This window comes from Cannabis sativa, chromosome 2 (assembly GCF_029168945.1).
Source record: "Cannabis sativa cultivar Pink pepper isolate KNU-18-1 chromosome 2, ASM2916894v1, whole genome shotgun sequence".
Lineage (NCBI taxonomy): Eukaryota > Viridiplantae > Streptophyta > Magnoliopsida > Rosales > Cannabaceae > Cannabis > Cannabis sativa.
Genome location: NC_083602.1, coordinates 89,276,759 through 89,294,806, shown reverse-complemented (window position 1 = coordinate 89,294,806; position 18,048 = coordinate 89,276,759). Strand labels below are relative to the sequence as shown.

General features: G+C 29.3%; 3 protein-coding genes and 1 long non-coding RNA gene across 4 annotated transcripts; 3 read left to right on the top strand and 1 right to left on the bottom strand.

Moving 5' to 3' along the window:
• The first annotated feature begins 2,216 nt into the window (after positions 1-2,216).
• On the top strand, positions 2,217-5,215 carry LOC115718527 (psbP domain-containing protein 6, chloroplastic). The gene is made up of 3 exons (XM_030647327.2): positions 2,217-2,662; positions 3,775-4,091; positions 4,830-5,215. Exons 1-3 carry the CDS (start codon positions 2,308-2,310, stop codon positions 4,998-5,000), a joined length of 843 nt encoding a protein of 280 aa, XP_030503187.2. The 5' UTR covers positions 2,217-2,307; the 3' UTR covers positions 5,001-5,215.
• Positions 5,216-6,325: 1,110 nt separating this feature from the next.
• LOC115719549 (vicilin-like seed storage protein At2g28490) lies at positions 6,326-8,667 on the bottom strand. Its single transcript, XM_030648641.2, has 5 exons — positions 8,024-8,667; positions 7,751-7,932; positions 7,551-7,631; positions 6,985-7,428; positions 6,326-6,904 (listed from the first exon to the last, which is right to left on the bottom strand). Exons 1-5 carry the CDS (start codon positions 8,373-8,375, stop codon positions 6,482-6,484), a joined length of 1,482 nt encoding a protein of 493 aa, XP_030504501.2. The 5' UTR covers positions 8,376-8,667; the 3' UTR covers positions 6,326-6,481.
• LOC133033855 (uncharacterized) lies at positions 8,416-11,767 on the top strand. The gene is made up of 2 exons (XR_009685910.1): positions 8,416-8,548; positions 11,040-11,767. It is a non-coding gene; the product is annotated as an uncharacterized LOC133033855 (long non-coding RNA).
• Positions 11,768-14,397: 2,630 nt separating this feature from the next.
• On the top strand, positions 14,398-17,121 carry LOC115718455 (exonuclease V, chloroplastic). The gene is made up of 6 exons (XM_030647240.2): positions 14,398-14,962; positions 15,539-15,640; positions 15,741-15,862; positions 15,964-16,267; positions 16,351-16,427; positions 16,536-17,121. Exons 1-6 carry the CDS (start codon positions 14,522-14,524, stop codon positions 16,837-16,839), a joined length of 1,350 nt encoding a protein of 449 aa, XP_030503100.2. The 5' UTR covers positions 14,398-14,521; the 3' UTR covers positions 16,840-17,121.
• Positions 17,122-18,048: the final 927 nt, after the last annotated feature.

The following is an 18,048-nucleotide window of genomic DNA, read 5'->3' as shown; positions in this document are numbered from 1 at the left end:
AATTAATTCAAAGATATAAATAATTTTCTTAATCTTAATCATAATAATTAATTTTTAAGTTTAAAATAGATGAGACAAAAAATAAACTACTATAAAATATATAATTTTTTTTAACAATAAGAAGTAGATAAATTGAATAACTAAAATAATCTTTTAAGTCATGTAATATTATAAAATTGATCAAAAATATGTAAGAGTATAGAGTAATAGCTTTGTTGGCTTATAGGCCAATACTATAGTGTCAAGTGACTCGAATAAAATTTTAGACCATCACAATATTTGAATAATTTAGAAGTCATTCTATTACTCATTTTTTATAGAGCATATTTCTTAATTTGGTATCAGAGCTTGGACCCAATGAAAAGTGTGGCTAACGAGAACATCAAATTTTAAAAGAGAGTGATTGTGACAGTGAGAATAAAGTAAGGTAAAAATTCAAGTCATATATGTGTCAAAAAGATAATCAGAGTGCGCACCCTAGATGCTTAGTACAGTAGAACCTCTATTTAAGAATAATCTATTCAAGAATAACCTCTAATTTGTTATAAAAAAATCAAGTCCCAATTTGGGCTAGTTATAAATAAGAATAACCTCTAAATTGTAATTAGTTATATATTTTTTAAGTCCCGTATTACCAAAGTATACCTCTATATAAGAATAATTACATCTTAATAAAATATATATATGTATTTTGTAAATTTATTTATGTAAAATTAATAATTTTATTTTAAATTATAATACATGTATGAATATTATATTTACTCTAAAATATTTTTATTATGGTATAGTATTAATGATTATTTATTGTTATTATTGTTACGTTGATATTTTTTGGTTTTTTAATTTTTTTTAGTATAACTCTATTTAGTTATAACCTCTCAATTAGAGTATAATTTACTTGGTCCCAAGTGTATTCTTGGATAGAGGTTCTACTGTAGTTGTACGTGTAGAGCATTAGTATGAGTTGATTATTTAGACACTCCAAATAGGTTGAATAAGCAACACTTGTTGGCACACCCAATTAACAAGTTAGCCTAAATGGATTAATGAGTACTACTTATATTAATATACTGTATTTTCTTTTTGGTAGCTAAGCACAAAAAAACTTGTATTTGTTTGCAAGACTATTATTTTTTTAAGAAATAGCCAAAGTAGTTAGTAGTTATGAAAATTACCTATTATGATGGTGGTATGTGGTTAGTAGTTTTGCATATATAATAAATAGGAAAACTATTTGCACCTTAACTACAATCCAATATTTAAAAAAATTAAGCTTAAAATATTTGAAAGTCACTTTTATTATTTTCCAAAACTTTTTTTTTCCTCATATTATTTTGTGTCAATTACAATACTTATTTTTATATTTTTTAAAATCATGTAGATATATTTTTTATTTTTTTTTTCTAATAAAATTTTACATAATTTTTTATTATAATATTTAAAATATAATTTATTTGATATGTATATTTTTTAAGAATATGAATTACAAAAAAAAAAAAAAATTTAAAAAAACTAATATAATTTAAGATATATAAAAAATTTAGGAATTACATAAGTACCTAAAATTTTAAATTTGTAAGTGACATAAACTTAATATTTATTATTAGCGGCATAAGTATTCAATATTTATAAAGTTGTAATTTTTCTTCAATTTCGTCATTGTAGACTCTATTTTAAATTTATTATAAAAAAATTGAAAGTAATTGATAGTGCATGTTTCTATCTAGAGCCAGTAATTTAAAATTTAAGCTTTATATGTATCTTGTTTAAAATAATAATAAAATTTGTACTAAGTACTAACGAAATTAGAGAAAAGTTACCGTTTTACAAATGCTGAGTAAAAATAAATATTGAATTTATAGCATTTACAAACTTAAAACTTTAGTTAGTTATGCTCCTATTTATTTTGAAGTTTTTTTATTTTTTATTTTTACAGTTCAATTTTTTTTTTTTTACATAAATTTACATAGCAACCAACCGATCAACCTAAATCGCAACTAAAATTTAATAATATTAATAACCCATGCTACCGGAGTAACCACTAGAGTAAATTTTTTTTTTCCAAAAAATTTAATAGATTATATATGAAGTACCTCCCTTCTTATTTTTTGTTTTTGAATATGTAGTCAACCATTCACTCCACCACACAACTAAGTTGATGGTTTTGGCCTCATCTCATCTTAACTCAACACAACAATAACAACATATAATAATAGAAATGGATAAGATCACATTCCCCAAATAAACACCAAACTCTTTTCTCTATCCATAAAAAAAAAAATCATATTCTAATATAAAAAAATAAAAATGGCTACTACTCCTCTAAGTCGTCTTCTTCCTCTTCCTCCCCACTCCATTGTTACTACTCATCATCATCATCACTCTTCTTCCACTTCAAAATCACCACCACCAACACTTTCCTTATCTTCTCATTCTCCCCAACCCCAATTCCCTCACAATCAAAAGACTACTACTTTTACTACTCTTAGAAGAGATTTCTTGAAAGGGCTCGCATTGCTTCCTGTTTTTCTCGACCTCAAAACGCCGTCGTCTTCTGCTGCCAGAGAGGTTGAGGTCGGTTCCTACCTTCCCACATCACCTTCTGACCCTAATTTCGTTCTTTTCAAAGCTTCATCCAAAGACACCCCTGCTCTTCGTGCAGGTACTCTTTCTTTCTTTAATTAATTTCTACCATTTTCTTTTCTCAATTTTGCAATGTCTTTGGAATTGGATCAACAGTTGTACCAATAGCGATATTACAACATTTCTCTTGTATTAATGCTTAGTTTTTTTTCTCTATTATTAGTAGTGGATTATGGTGTTTGGAGGTATTTAAACGAAGAAATTGAATGTCATGAATTGTTTCAATAGAGATAATAGACTCATATTTGCCATGCCATTGTTGTTATTTTTCTATGGTTTGGAGCTGTACTGTAAATGAAACCAATCAAACCAGTACTATGGTTTTTGAATAATTCAAAACCAAATCTGACCAATCTACTTAGAACGAATTGGTTTGGTTTGAATTTTGTAATTATACTAATTTTTTCACTTTTCAAAGTTCATAATTCATAATTAATAAACCAAAGATATTTTCAAAATGTAGTATGAAATCAATACTAATATTATGCTTAAGATTTTTCCCAAATATCAATCATTCAAATTATATATAAAGAATTAGATGGTTTGGTTGATTTGCACCGCAAGCAAAAATTCTAAAACTGTGACCGAACTAGAGAATTTAAGTAGTCCTGATTGACTAAACCACTGACACCTGATTTATTTAGTCGGGTCTTAAATAATTTGGTCCGAATTAGTTGGGATTTGAAATTTCGGATAGCAGAATTGTATGAACAGTCTTAGGTGGGATAATGGAAATATTTGAACAAGAAGAATGTTGGGATGGCTTTCCAATAGTTATTCCACCAAAAATGAAGGAAAATACATTTTCACATTGGGATAGATTGTTTTACATTTCATTTCATTGCCCCAACTAAACATATAAGTTCAATATCCTTATTTATGTGTTGCTGTTATTTTCCTATTCTAGAGGTATTTGCCAAGGCTTTAATCCCTTTATCTAATGTGATCTAAAAATGAAGTCCAACATTTTCAAGCATGGTGATTTGTGAAAGTAGTTCAATTTGGTAATTGGGTTTTTGATTATTCTACATTTTTTGGCCATTTTTCTACCATGTACACTACTAATGGTAATGGAATTGGTTGCTCTTTGTATATGCTAATAATGATACTTAAAATTTAGTAAATTTGTAGGAAATGTGGAGCCATACCAATTCATACTTCCACCAACATGGAAGCAGACACGTGTCGCCAACATATTGTCTGGTAATTACTGCCAACCAAAATGTGCAGAGCCATGGGTTGAGGTGAAATTTGAGGATGAGAAACAAGGGAAGGTTCAGATAGTAGCTTCACCTCTTATAAGGTTGACCAATAAACCCAATGCAACAATTGAAGATATTGGAAGTCCTGAAAAGTTAATTGCTTCTCTTGGACCCTTTGTTACTGGAAATACTTTGGATCCTGATGAGCTTCTTGAGTCTTCAATCGAAAAGCTTGGAGATCAGACGGTAATACATTTTCTATGTAATACATTTACATGAAATTCTAATGAATTAGAGCCAAGCAAGAACCTCTTATACCTGTGATTTTGAACAAATTTTTTTAGTGCTCTTTCTTTGTTTTTTTCTGATTAATGTGGCTTATGAGTTGAGTATTTCTTTGCTATAGATATGAAAATTTCCTCTTAACTTGGACAATTTAATATGATTAGACAATAAACCCAAGTTTCAACTACTGTGTAGTAAAGTTTACTCTTTTTTTAGGCATATTTGCCGGATAATTACCCAAAATTTTATGCTTGTAAGCGGGACCCAATGACTATTTTTTAGCGGTAAAACTACTACTAAAACTGTAATTCTGTTAGTCTCTGTCCGTTAACTTCCGTTAGGTGGTGTTAGGATAACACGTGTCACCATCTAATTGGGTCATGTCATAAATATTGATGAAGAGGCCCAATTAGGTGGTGACATATGTCATCTTAGTCACAATCTAATGGATGTTAATTGTTTAAGTTTGGTTAGTTTTACTAATGTTGGGTAGTTATGCCGCAAATATACTTTTCTTATACAATAACTTTGGTAAAATATTTAAGAAGTGTTGGGTAACATGAACTATGTTTTTGAATTCAGATTATCATGCTGTTAAAATTGTCATGTATCATACTTGATTGCTCATGCTCTGCATAAAAACATGGTGATATATATTTTATACAAGTTTTTGATTTTTGTGTTGAATGTATGGAACAGTACTACAAATATGTGCTTGAGACTCCATTTGCTCTAACTGGTTCACACAATCTCGCGAAAGCAACAGCAAAGGGAAACACAGTTGTGTTGTTTGTAGCAAGCGCAAGCGATAAACAATGGCAATCTTCAGAGAAGACTCTCAAAGCTATGCTTGATTCTTTTCAGGTCTAATTAAACCTTATTTTCATTGATTGACTTGTATTCAACCTTATATATATTGGATATAATTACTCATATTGTCTACCAATTTTGAATCAATCACAAGAGTTCATAACAATTTTTATTATGTATTAAGATCTGGCCTGAATCCAGATGATCTTACTCAGTTATGGAGTGTAGAAAGATCTGTCAATAATAAAGCCATTATTATTTCACTTGTGAAAAAATGTAGTACTTCTCTTTTGAGCCCTGTAGTTTTAAGATTCAAAAAATTTCATTTTAGACTGTTGTGAAACACAGACAGGGAATAAAAAGTATACATAATTATAATAGTTTCTAACATGTGTGAGTTTTCCAAACATTCATGTAAAAATTCTTAGAATGACACCTCAATATATGACTGAGTGTGAGTCATAATTAAATTGTTTGATGTGATATATTTGTAGACCCACATTGTGGTGCCTTTGAAAAAAAAAATCCAAAAAAAATATATATATTTTAATTAATTACAATATATTTGTATAAGATAGATTATGATATGTTAGAGAATAATGATAAAAAATAGTAAGCTTGTATAATAGTTAAGGTAGATTATCATATGTTAGAGGATAAATGTTCTAATTTTACTAACTACACTTTATTTGTTTATGAAAATGTCAATTAAGACACTGTTCTTTGATTTTTTTATGTAACTAATGATGATTGCATATAATTCATGTTTATTAGTTTATTTTTATGAAATACTCTTTGTAAATTAAAATTTTTGCTCGTTTATATTATGCTTTCCATCATGTAAATTTCAACTAAGAACCTTAAGGCTATGTTTGGTGGGAGGGAGAGAGATGGAGAGAATTATTAATGTTCTTTGTATTATTTGGTATTAAGTGTGAGGTGGGAAAGATGAAAAAAAAAATTGATTGGTAAAATTATATAATTACCCTTTTAAAAATAAAATTTTATTATTTTTTAGAGAGTTATTGTATTTTACAAAATGTATTTTACCTTTTTTTTTTTACAATCTTTCCAAATTTAGAGATTAAATTTTGAAGATTTAAAAGGAAAATCTCTATATCTCGTCTCTCTCCTTCTTGCCGAAGAAGTAATTGCTAAACAAGTGATTTAGTCTCTCTTTCCATCACTCTCACTCCACCTCTCTACATCCACCCATCCCTCTCCTACCAAATATATTGTAAGCGAGCATAATTTAAAAGTTCGAGAGCCTAGATTTTATTAACAAATTTTATTACGGAACTAATCTTTTAAAAAAAAAAATTTACAAAATTGGTAGCTTAAAAGAAGAGAATTTATAGAGAATAGAAGTTGAGAATGAACAAACATTAATATTTGAGACAGAATTTTTTTTTTAAAAAAAGAAACATACACTTTCTACAATAACAAAAATGAAAAAAAAAAAAAAACTAAGCTCATTCGCAGAGTACCCAATAAAAACCCGCCAAAGCGAAATTATTATTTATATTATTATTATTTTTCCTTTATTCCTTCAAGCTCCTTATCGGCTTAGCCAGCTTCACCGGCGGCGAAGCCGCCGACGTCGGCAGAATCACAGATTCACGTTGATATGACGTCAAGTTCCCTAATCTCTCTAAGCTCAAACCAAAAGCCGCCGCCAGCTCCGGACCTCTCATTGATCGGAGGATCGAGCTAGCCCCGACCAGAAACTGAGGCCGATTCTTCCGAGCCGAGGTAGTGAACCCGAAAAACTCCATCGGACCGGCACGAGACGCGATCTGACAGAACGGGAAGTATCTTGGGACCCAGAACACGTCGCCTTCTTTCACCTCCGTGTTCATCGCTGAGGTCCCGTTAGGGTAAACGACTTGGATCATTCCTGTTCCTTTTAGTATGATTCCGTATTCTGTAGCTTTTGGATTCAGGTGAGGCGCCATCATCGATCCCTGTCAAAATCAAATTCAAATTCAAATTTGAGTTTCGAATTCAATTTCAGTTTCAATTTTGATATTATTCGAATTATTACCGCTGTGAGATTGACGAGATAGACACCGCAGCCGGATTTCCTGAGAGGAGAATAGGAAAACTCGTCGAGTGCGATGCTCCAGCCATAGTTGTTTTTGAAGCCTTTCTTGCCATCGTATAGATTGTAAGAGTCTGGTGATTTTCCTTTGCCTTTGTAATCTTTAGTTTTCTTATCTCTATTTGCAAATAGAGAATCAAGAAGCTTTCTCCAAGACCAAGTTGTTTTCTGATTTTGTTCTTGGTTTATGTCTTCTTCCAATTCTTCTTCGTCTTCTTCTTCTTCTCCTTGATGAAACCCTACAATTTTCTTAAGGTGTTGAAGCTTGTCTTCTTGTTTCAGCTGAAGAAATTTGGCCCATGTTTTTGGTGATCGAGAATCTGGTATGTATACTATTGGACCTTCTTGTTGACTACTTAAAATCTCCTTAAGTTCTGCATGTGTTACCTGCAAAAATTTACACATTTATATATGTATAAATATAATATATTTATGTGTATATAGAAGAACAAACAATGTCAAGTGTCAAAGCCATTTTCTTTGTAATGGCTTTTGGTTTAGTTACTTACATTAAATGCGTTTTCAAGAATTTCTGAGTCGAATCCTGAGAGTATAGATGCTGGGTTGGTTCCTCCACCAAGGAAGAAAGACTGTAAAAGAGTAAAAATGGTATACTCAAAATGGTGCTAAAATTAAGTCCATGTAAAGGTAGAGATTTTTGACAAGAAACCCAACTGAAAAAAGTGAGGTTTAATCTGTCTATACATACCTGAAAAGTTCCAATTCTCAGACTCTCAGAGGTGTCAAAGCTACAAATGATATGAAGTCTTTGCCCTTCTCCTGTGTTGACAAGATAAAATGCTGAGCCAGCTGAAATCCTGTACACATCTCCGGTCTTTAATTTCCTCTCAGCCAGTTGATCCTTGTATATGAAACCTAGTTTTACTTCTCCTGCAAGCAAACACCAACAGTGTGATTAGGTTTGGTGAAGATTAGAAAATAGAAATGTGTGTGTATAATGTATATATGTATATATGAATACCTCTGCGGATAAAGATGGTCAATTCAGAATCAAGATACTGAGGGAGGAAAAGGGTCTTTGGCTCCATAGTAATGAACCCAATTCTCAATGGTCCTTGAGCAAATTTACTATCAGAGCTCCTCATCACTCTCATCTCCCCTGCATCAGTTTTCATCACATGCTTTGAGTCTCTCAATATGAAGGGAAGCTCTCCTCTTTCATCTTCCCTTTCTCTTTCTTTTTCTCTTTCCTCTTCCTTCTTCCTTTCCTTCTCCCTAGTCCAATCTTCATCTTCATCAAAGCCCATTATTCCCAATACTCCATAGCTCAACACAAGCATCAGAACCAGAAGGGTCAATTTGATTCTTCCCATTTTTCTCTGTCAATGGTGTTTGAGGTGTGTGTTTGTGTTGATGCATTGATGTTTATGAAGAGAAGTGATGAAGACGCGTGTGTGTCATGCAGAGAAGTAAGGCTTGGTGGCAGGTTTTGGTTTAGACACAATTTGGATTCAGAGGTTGGAATGTGATCGATGAATGACAAGAGGTATTTGTGTTGAATATCTCTTCCTTTCAATCTAATCTAATAATCTAAACTGCCATAACTTTCTACAGGTGGCAAGGAATGAACTCCTAATGAAAAATCTAGATTTTATTAAATCATAGTTACAAGATTAGATTGATTGGGTCTTATAAATAAGTAAGGATGTGGCTTAATATTTATTGAAGTAAAATATATATATAAAAAATTAATATATACATACTACAAAAATCATATAATTTTATTAATAGTAATCCTTTAATATAAAAGTTAGCAAGATTAAAATTTAAAAAAGGGTTAATTAATTGGTCTCTTAGTTCTTAAATCGTTTAATAAAAAAAAATTAAAATAAAATTAAATGAAAAAGATTCCAGTTAATTTTAAAAATATTTACATTTAGTTTCATCGCTTAGAAGATAACAAACCATATAAATTATTATAGTAGATTTATTCAACTCCTTAGTATGAGCACTTAATTATTGTGCAATGTATGTAACTGTATTACTAACAATCTCTTCAACCACAAAAAATTTGTTATTCCTAACCACTAACAATAATTTGATGGCGAGCCATCGAACAACAAAAAAGATGAACTAACAATAAAACAAAATGAAATTATGTCACTGAGACAAGATTAATCGTAGGAATTAAAAAAAAAACAATCAAAACTATGTCATAGAGACAAGACTAATCGTAGTAGCAAAAATTTAATCACAATAGCAAAATTACAAACCCTGGCTAAGTCATGCCTAAGCTTAGGGAGGGTTGACAGACCTTGTCAAGGAAAAGAGACAAACTCCGGCAATTAAGAATTTAGGAACAAAAAATAGTAGACATAGGAAATATTTAGAGAAACCTTAACTAATACTGTTTATCATAATAAAAAAATTATTACGTAATTATATTAATTGTTATATCATAAGTAGCTTTTTTTTCACTTTTTTTTCTCTATTTTTTTATGGAAGTGTATTATATATATTTGAATTATACATGGTAAGATTTGATTACAAGACTGCTTAGTTTATTCTAATATCATTTTTGATGAAAGTCTATTATATATATATTTTGAGTTAAGTTAAGATTTGATTCCAAGATCTTATGCACTACTTGCATAACTTACCACCGTGTTTTTTTTAGAGAAGTTTGTGAATAATTATTTTTCTAAAAATTAAGAAACTCTCTTAAATAAATAATAATAAAAAAAAAAATCATGATCCAACAAGTTGTTAATGTGATGCAATAATATAAATATAAAAAAGAGTTATTTAATAAATATTAATTGGAGTGGTTCAGAGCAAGTAAAGAATTATCAAATGCTCTATTGTTAAGGCATGTTCATTAATTATATATTTTCTTATAACTATTTTTATAATTTCATGAATAAATAATAATTTTTATTTGATAAATATAAATATATCTCTATAGAATTCAAAATAGCTCATAAACTATGTGGGATTTTTTTTTTACACTATAAATTTGAAAAAATTTCACAAATAGGTAAAAATAAAAATAAAAAAAATATATAAAATGCCACTGGATTTTTTTTTGGCTTTATTTTATATAGATATATAGATACTGATTGTGATTTGTGAATTAGGTAAATAGTCATGCTAACTATTTTTTTTTTCTTTGTATGGTGATAAACTTTGTATTTTTATACACATGAATAACTTTTAAGTTCTAACAAGATATAACTAATTTTTCAAAAAAAAAAAAAAAAAAGAAAACAAGATATAACTAGAAATTTTTCTTAAAAAAATATGCGATGGTATTATTATAATTACATTAATTTTTTTATGAATTTATAAAAAGATCTAAATAATTTAAGATGTATGTTTGGCAACTTTTATATTTTCAAACACCCAATAAATAATTTGGTGAGAGAATGTTAATTCTAAATTTAGCTTTAAAAATCCTGCATGTCCAATGAAAATATCAAAAAAGTAATATATTATTATATTTTAGCACACTTAATAAAAATTACTATTCCAATATTGTTTTAAAAAATGTACTAAAATTAATAGGTGCTAAATTTAACTAGAAAATAAAAAATATTTTATTAAAATAAGTATGCAAAAAATATTTACAAAATTGTATCCTTTGCATAATTTTATTTATTTTTTGGAATATTTGCTGCACGAATTTTTTATATTTTTAATTTCGTACACTTTGATAATTTATCTTATAAATATAGATAATTTATGTATTAATATTTTTAAATTAATTATTTAAATGATTGATTAGTATGATTTTTACTTGTTAGGACTTTTATGAAGGATAATCATATATTTGGAATCATTTGGAAGAAATTTAACATATTTTGGTGAAAAATAGTAGAAGTTGGAGAACTTAGTTTGACTAAACTTAATGTAGTTGCGAAACTTTTACGACTTTAAAAGCATAATTGTGTTAGGTTCTAGATTTTGCTATTTTTTGAGTATGTTTTCGGAGTATTTTAATTAGTCTTAATTTTGTTTTGTTCTATTTTATGCTTTAGTTTGTTAATATGGATAACAAGATTTAATTGAAGTTTTGTCGCTAGTACGCCAAATGAATAGTTCATGGAATAATTTAGAAGATTCAGTGCAATCGAGGCCCTTAAAGTCGAAGATCTGAAGATGTTGGAGTAGCGCCCTAGTATTAGACTTCAATGTCAGGAAGTTGTTGTGGAAAAAATGGACAGAATGGTTGAGAATAAAAAAAAAATAGACATGCCTTAACATTGGGGAACCGATGTTGAGGCATGGTGCGAAGAGCCTTTCCTGCCCAAAAAATGCCTACTTGGGCCGCAACATTCACTAAGTAATGTCGCGGCCCACTACATTAAAAATGGCGAAGGATTGTGGACTTGGAAGACACGGGCTGCAACATTCACTGAGCAATATTGCTGCCTGCTAAGTGGATTAGGCCCAATAGAGTATTTAAACCCTAATTTTGAAGGAGAGAGGGGAGCTTTTGATTGGGATCACAATTTTACTTGCAGGTTCGGGTACCCGCCCTTAATGGGGTGGGGACAGGAGTCAAATTTTGGGGGCAGGGGTGGGTATAGGTTTAAATGTTCATACTCGAGTCGGGATCGGGGCAGGGGCAGGAGAATAGATACCCGCCCCGATATGATATATGTATATATTTAAATTTTAAAATCATAACTACTATAATTAAAATAACTTCATGCTTTAGGCTTTTTATTGATTACATTAATGAGATATTTCAGTTTTCATGAAATGCCTGCGGTAATGCATATTAATAATTACACTTAACTGTTTTTTAAAATAATGACACTTAACCACTTATTTTAAGATTACTAATTTTGTATTTATTAACTCCATTTACCATACGTACTATTTCACTTATGTTTGTTGTTTTAATGAGTTTTTATATTTTTTTTTTATTATAATTCTTTTTGAGATATCATTTTTTTAAAAATATATATGTAATGGGTACCGTAATCCCCACCCTGTCCCCACTTTATTTTATATGGATATTGGGACGGGTACGGGGTGAATTTAAGAAACATGTATAGGGGTGTGGGAGCAATCCTTGCTCCTGTCCCGCCCCATTTACATCTTTTGCTTTTGAATTTTGAGACTTGTGGTGTATGAAATTGGTGGCAGAGAGCCACCGAAGAGACTACCATCATTGTTTATCAACGAGTTCTTTTCTTCTTCTTTTAATTTCACTTTCCTATTTAGTTTAATTTAATTGTTCACAATGACGATGAGTAACTAAATTTTTAATTAGGGTGTTAATGGATATTGTTTGATATTTTTCTATAGTTTTAATACAATTTTAATTATTCTTCAATTTCTTATGTGCATCTATTTTATTTCTTTTTAATGCTTATAGGTGCTTGATTACCAATTATTTGTTTATTATTTCAATACAAAATTTGAAAGGTGATTATTGATTATATTATAGTAAAATAGACATAAATTTTTCTATTGGACAAAAGTATTTATATGAGAAATTTGAATAATATTTATTATTATTGATCTTGAATGATTTATGAGATTCTTAAATATTTCCTAATAGTGTAATATCTATATTTATTTGTATTCTAGTTCATTGTTTAATCTTTATAATTATAAAAATTTCTACTTTTCATTCTTATTACTAATTTTTGAATAAAAGTTGATTATAGTCCTCGTGAGACTGACCTGTATTTACCATTATACTGAAGTAATTGTAATATAGAAATAAAATAATTTAATAAATTTGATACGACTTACGACATACATCACACTTAATAAGCAATATTTTTTTTTCCAACTGACGTTACAGTCTTTACAACAAATTCCGCTAAGTGTTAATTTAGTTAAGTAAAATGGCACATGTTAATATATTAACGTTCGAACTCATTTTTATTTTCTAAAGAATCATTAAATAATTTTTAAAATAAATAACAATTGAAGTTGCAATATCCAAAAAAGAACAATAATAATATGTTATTATATATTTATTTATTTTATTTTTATAATTAAATAATTATTATTTAGTTTTTTTTTTATTTTTAAAATTATTTAATAATTTTGTATTGAAAATAGACAATTAATCAATTGGCAGGTATTAGTTTAGTCAGATTTAATAAGATTTAATGAAATTGGGATTAAAAGTTGCAATAAAAACGTAACATCTAGTATATAATCCGTAAAATAAATAACATGTAATATTTAGTCCGTCGAAAAAATGTAGTATATAGGGGTTTTATTTGTCCCTATAAAATTATAAATACACTTCATTTTAATAATTTTTAGTTTATATTAAATATAAATCTATAATTTATACTCATTTTTTTTAATTTTTTGTCATATCCTTATAAAATATACTTTTTTTAATACACTTACAAAATATAATCATAAAATAAAAATAAAATATATTTTAAATGTTAAAGCAAAAATTTTAAAATAAAATATTATATAAAATTTTATTAAAAAAATTTAAAAAACACATACATGATTTAAAAAAAATGTAAAAATAAAATAAATCTAGTACTACGTTTATTAAAGAAAATAAATACTAAAAAAGTGTTAAAAGTGATTTTTAAAAATTAATTATTATTTAATATTAGGGTGCACTTATAATTTTATAAGTGCAAATAAAATTTCCCATAAGTGTATAAAATTAAAAAAAATTAAAGTATTTATACTACAAATATATCTTATTGGGCGATTCTACAATGCACCCCTTAAAAGTGATGTACTGATACACCCTTTACTTATTTTGGCATCTAGAAAAATTTTTTAGTCTATTTTTTTTTCATATTCATGTACGTTATAGTTATTTAAGATATCCTACAAAATTTTGAGAAATTCAAAATAATTTACAATATAGATAACAAAGTTCAAACAGTCTTACACACGTATAAAATCAAATAGTCACGCGTGCAACACACTATTTGAACACAATTTTCAGCGTGTTAAATATTTCCGAATTTCTTAAAATTTTGCAGAATGTTTTAAATAATTATAATTTACATAACCATGAGAAAAAATTTGACTAAAAAATTATTTCGGATACTAAAAGAGATAGAGATATATCGGTATATCCTTTTTAAGGAGATGCATTATAGAATTTCCCTATCTTATTTCTTTTGAAAAAATAATCATAATTGATTGAGAATGTTAAAAGGCACCACTGGTGTTAAACACCAGTGCCCAATAACAATACTCTAGTCTAATAATCATAATTGCCTAACAATCTCTTAAGTATCATATCATTATTAGTCCAACTAAGTATCGAGTCCCATATAATTTAATGTAATAATTTTTTAGATAGTATTACTAGCCAATCACAAAGCGATACGTGTAGAAGGTGTTAAACACCAGTGGCCAATAACAATACTCTAGTCTAATTAATTTCAGCTAGTTGCAAACAAAATGTAAGTTCATGGGTTTAAATAATAAAAGATAAAGGTCTAGGGATGAAATAGCAAGAACTAAGATAATCAAGGGACCAAATACAAAACATACCCAATAGAATATGAGTTGCTTCTGGCCGTGGCAACTCCAACGGTCATATTTCTCCAAACTCACCGGATCAACCAAAATGACCGAGTCAGCTCTCTATAACGACGACGAAGAACACCACCACCAAAAATACTGTACCCATATCTCCAAAATCCCAATCGAAATCGTGACTGAGGAAGAAATGGTTCTACTCGAAGCTGCCATGGTTTCTGCTCGCTCTTGCATCTCCTCCTCGGCCATCCCTGTTCTTCGTCACTCTCATCTTCATACCCATGTTAGGTCCATTCAGTCAATTACTGCTCTTTCAAAAAGGGGTTTTCCGGGCTCTAAAGAACCGGATATGGAGGATTTGGGTGATTTCAGAAATACCCAGAAGAAAAGCCGGTTGCTTGACTCGTATTATCTTCGGTTTCGGAGGAATAAAGGCTTGTTCGTTACTGATTTTACTGACACGGTACCTTAAAATTTTCTGGGTGATCGATCGTTTCTTTGTTCCGATACAATTAATTAACAAAAATCTGATTTTTGTTATTTCTTTTGCTATTATTTGAAACTCATATGGATATGGTTATGTTTTTGCTTTAAAATAAACAAAAATTTATGATCTTGTTATTTCTTTTGCTGAATTGTTGACTTTTTTCTTTGAAACTCTTATGGTTATGATGAATTTGCTAATCTGAGAATGATTTGGATATGGAAATTTCATTTATTTCCATTTTTGGTCAATTCGATGTGTTTATTGATCTTAGAGATATTAAGGCCTAGAAATAATAGTATTAAAAGAGCCAATTGTATATAATTTTTGATCGTTAGGATATTCTGGGAAAGGCTGATTCTTTAGCCACTTTCATTCTTGAAGTATTTCTTAACTGTTGATCTAATGAATCCATTAATGAAGTTTCTCCTGACTATTATATCAGCACTTATTATGATGGAGTTGAGAACTATTGATGGCTTGTTTTGTTGTTCTGTAACTGGAGATGAGAAAATTTGTGAATTGAGTCTGAATCTTCACTTGTTTTTATTATAGGAATGGTGTGAAAAACAAAAGGAGTTCAGTCTACTCGGCAAGCGATATGTCAATAAGGCTATGAAAAAGGGTATTGCTCGCCATGCCAAGCTTGAAGAAGAGGTATTTAACTCTTTGAAATCTTTAGTTTACTTTAAATTTTCAAGTGTATTGTTTGTAAATTTGATGAATCTTAAAGCCTGTTGTAAATTTTTTTGGATAGGTTGTTAAAAAAGTGAAGGTTACTGTGAAGTCAGTTGAAGATAGATGGGCTTTGAAGTTTTTAAATTTTATAATTGGTGTAAATCAATTATTATTTGAAGGGTTAACACGTGAGCTCCCATTGTAAGTTTGATATGCATTTTGCTAGGTTGTGTGTTCTCTCTTGCATTTATCTTCTTACCCTTTTCATATACTGATAAGGATTATTTGTTTTGTGATATCAGAGTAAGTTTTGTAGAAGGTGTTTGGATTGTGGGAGTGATCGATGAAATTCGAATGCCTATTACAGAAACTGATAAACATCCTTTACTAGTTGACACGAAGACTCGTGTTCGACCCACACTTCCTTCCGAACCACAGCGAAGAAACGGAAGGTTTCAATTAATGTGTTACAAGCGTATGTGGGATAGTTTAGTGAGTGATAATTTCCCAACCAAAAAGTTTTTTGACTTCTATAACTTGAATCCCTATAACAATTTGTCTGAAGAAATCGTTGACAGAACACGAAATGTTGGATTCCCTGCGCAGGTAAAAGATTCTCGCTTCTCGAACTTAAGATTTTCTGACACATTTTACTTTGTCTGTGTGCCTAAATTCATCTATCTATGCAGACCCTAGAGGATGTGATGAAGTACTACTCAAATACATGTAGTGTGTTACCTCTTGCTTATGACAACATGTTATTAAGGTACATATAAGTTTCTCTATAATCTTTGATTATTCTTATCCCAAAAGGGTTTTTAGCTTCATTGATTTTCTTATGTACTAGTTTGCTTATTTTGTTGTTTTCTTACAGATATGAGTCCCAGCAAGACAATTCACTGCTCGGTGAAGATGAGTTTGCGTATGACTTAGATTGGCTTCAGAAACAAATCCATGTTAGTCTTGAGTTCTGGCATGGAAAGCGGGAAGCAAGTTACACTCCCGAGGAAGAGCGTTGGAAATGTCGGTTCTGTCAATTCGCTAATGAATGTCCTGGAAATAGTAACGGTAGCTCTTCAAGCCCTTCAAGCCCTACTGACTTAACCCCTTCAAGCCCTACCGACTTAACCCCTTCAAGTCCTACAAATTCAACGCCTGACAATAATTCAAGCTGCTAGGGAGGCACACCAGCAAGTACTTCTGTTGTTTCCAACGAATTTCCTCGGTTAATTCAGCTACAAAAACAGAAAAGTTTTCCCAAAATCAAAGGGGTGAATTGAATTTTGTTAATAAGCTACATTTCATTTTCTACATTTTAGTTGGTTCTTTGTATTTATGGTGGTACATCATATTGATGTTCCTGGTATTGTTGTTTGATTCTTTGTTGTATGTACAATTCATTTATTGATTTATAGAAGAAAGTTCTTTAGGGCATGCATTTGGAAGCAACCGTTTAATTACTATGCAGTGTAATTATACTGTATAGTTTTATATTGTATTTTAAAATATAAGGTATGTTTGAAATGTGAATTTTTTTATTGTCAGTGAGACAGTTGGTAATTATACAGTAAATTAATATTAAATATGTAATATAATAATTATTATTATGTAACAAAATTTAAAAATGAAATTTATCTATTAATAATATTTAAAATAAATAAAAATTTCTTTATAAAATAAACTTAAATTTTATAACAATTTTGTAATAAATATTTAAAATATTTTTATCTATTAAGACTATTGAATTGTTTTTGAGTTCTATATATCTTGAGCTATTCTATCTAGTATATGGTTTTCCAACTTTAAAAGTTTGAGTATTTATCATTTCTATGTTAACTAAAAATTAATAATAAAATAAATTATACTTTTGGTGTCAGTTTTAAACTGAGACTTATACTTTTAGTGTTAGTTCCAGTCACAAAAAATTAATTTTTGGTGCCGTTTGTAAAGCGATACTATTGAGTTTTTGTATCATTTGAAAACCGACACTTAAAGTATACATATATATTTTCTCCTTTAGTGTCAGTTTTAAATCGAGACTAAAATGATATTTTCAGAAAAAAAAAATAATTATTAAAAATAAGATTTAGTAATTCTGAAAGGGAAATTTGATTTTCTATACTTATTAAATTTAAAAATTAGTTTTTTAAACCAATACATTTTACACTATAAAAAATATGCCAATTTTTTGAAAACCCCAAAAATACCCCCCTCATAACTCAAACCCTTTCTCTCTCCCTGAAACCGAATGAAAACAAAAAAATAAAAAATAAAAAAAATAAAGCCCAGGTCCGATGGTCGGACCATGGGGTCCGACCAATCGGACCCCATCGGACCATCGGGCCACTATCTCTCTTCCTCTCTCTGAAAAATATTCAAAAAAAAAA

What these genes read in the sequence shown, in the direction of transcription:
- LOC115718527 (XM_030647327.2), top strand. Translation starts at nt 2,308, where the DNA reads ATGGCTACTACTCCTCTAAGTCGTCTTCTTCCTCTTCCTCCCCACTCC. An exon ending in CACCCCTGCTCTTCGTGCAG is followed by an intron (nt 2,663 to 3,774) that starts GTACTCTTTCTT and finishes GTAAATTTGTAG; the next exon opens with GAAATGTGGAGCCATACCAA. An exon ending in AAAAGCTTGGAGATCAGACG is followed by an intron (nt 4,092 to 4,829) that starts GTAATACATTTT and finishes TGTATGGAACAG; the next exon opens with TACTACAAATATGTGCTTGA.
- LOC115719549 (XM_030648641.2), bottom strand. Translation starts at nt 8,375, where the DNA reads ATGGGAAGAATCAAATTGACCCTTCTGGTTCTGATGCTTGTGTTGAGC. An exon ending in GACCATCTTTATCCGCAGAG is followed by an intron (nt 7,933 to 8,023) that starts GTATTCATATAT and finishes GTTTGCTTGCAG; the next exon opens with GAGAAGTAAAACTAGGTTTC. An exon ending in TTCTTGAAAACGCATTTAAT is followed by an intron (nt 7,429 to 7,550) that starts GTAAGTAACTAA and finishes AAATTTTTGCAG; the next exon opens with GTAACACATGCAGAACTTAA.
- LOC115718455 (XM_030647240.2), top strand. Translation starts at nt 14,522, where the DNA reads ATGAGTTGCTTCTGGCCGTGGCAACTCCAACGGTCATATTTCTCCAAA. An exon ending in ATGCCAAGCTTGAAGAAGAG is followed by an intron (nt 15,641 to 15,740) that starts GTATTTAACTCT and finishes TTTTTTGGATAG; the next exon opens with GTTGTTAAAAAAGTGAAGGT. An exon ending in TATGACAACATGTTATTAAG is followed by an intron (nt 16,428 to 16,535) that starts GTACATATAAGT and finishes GTTTTCTTACAG; the next exon opens with ATATGAGTCCCAGCAAGACA.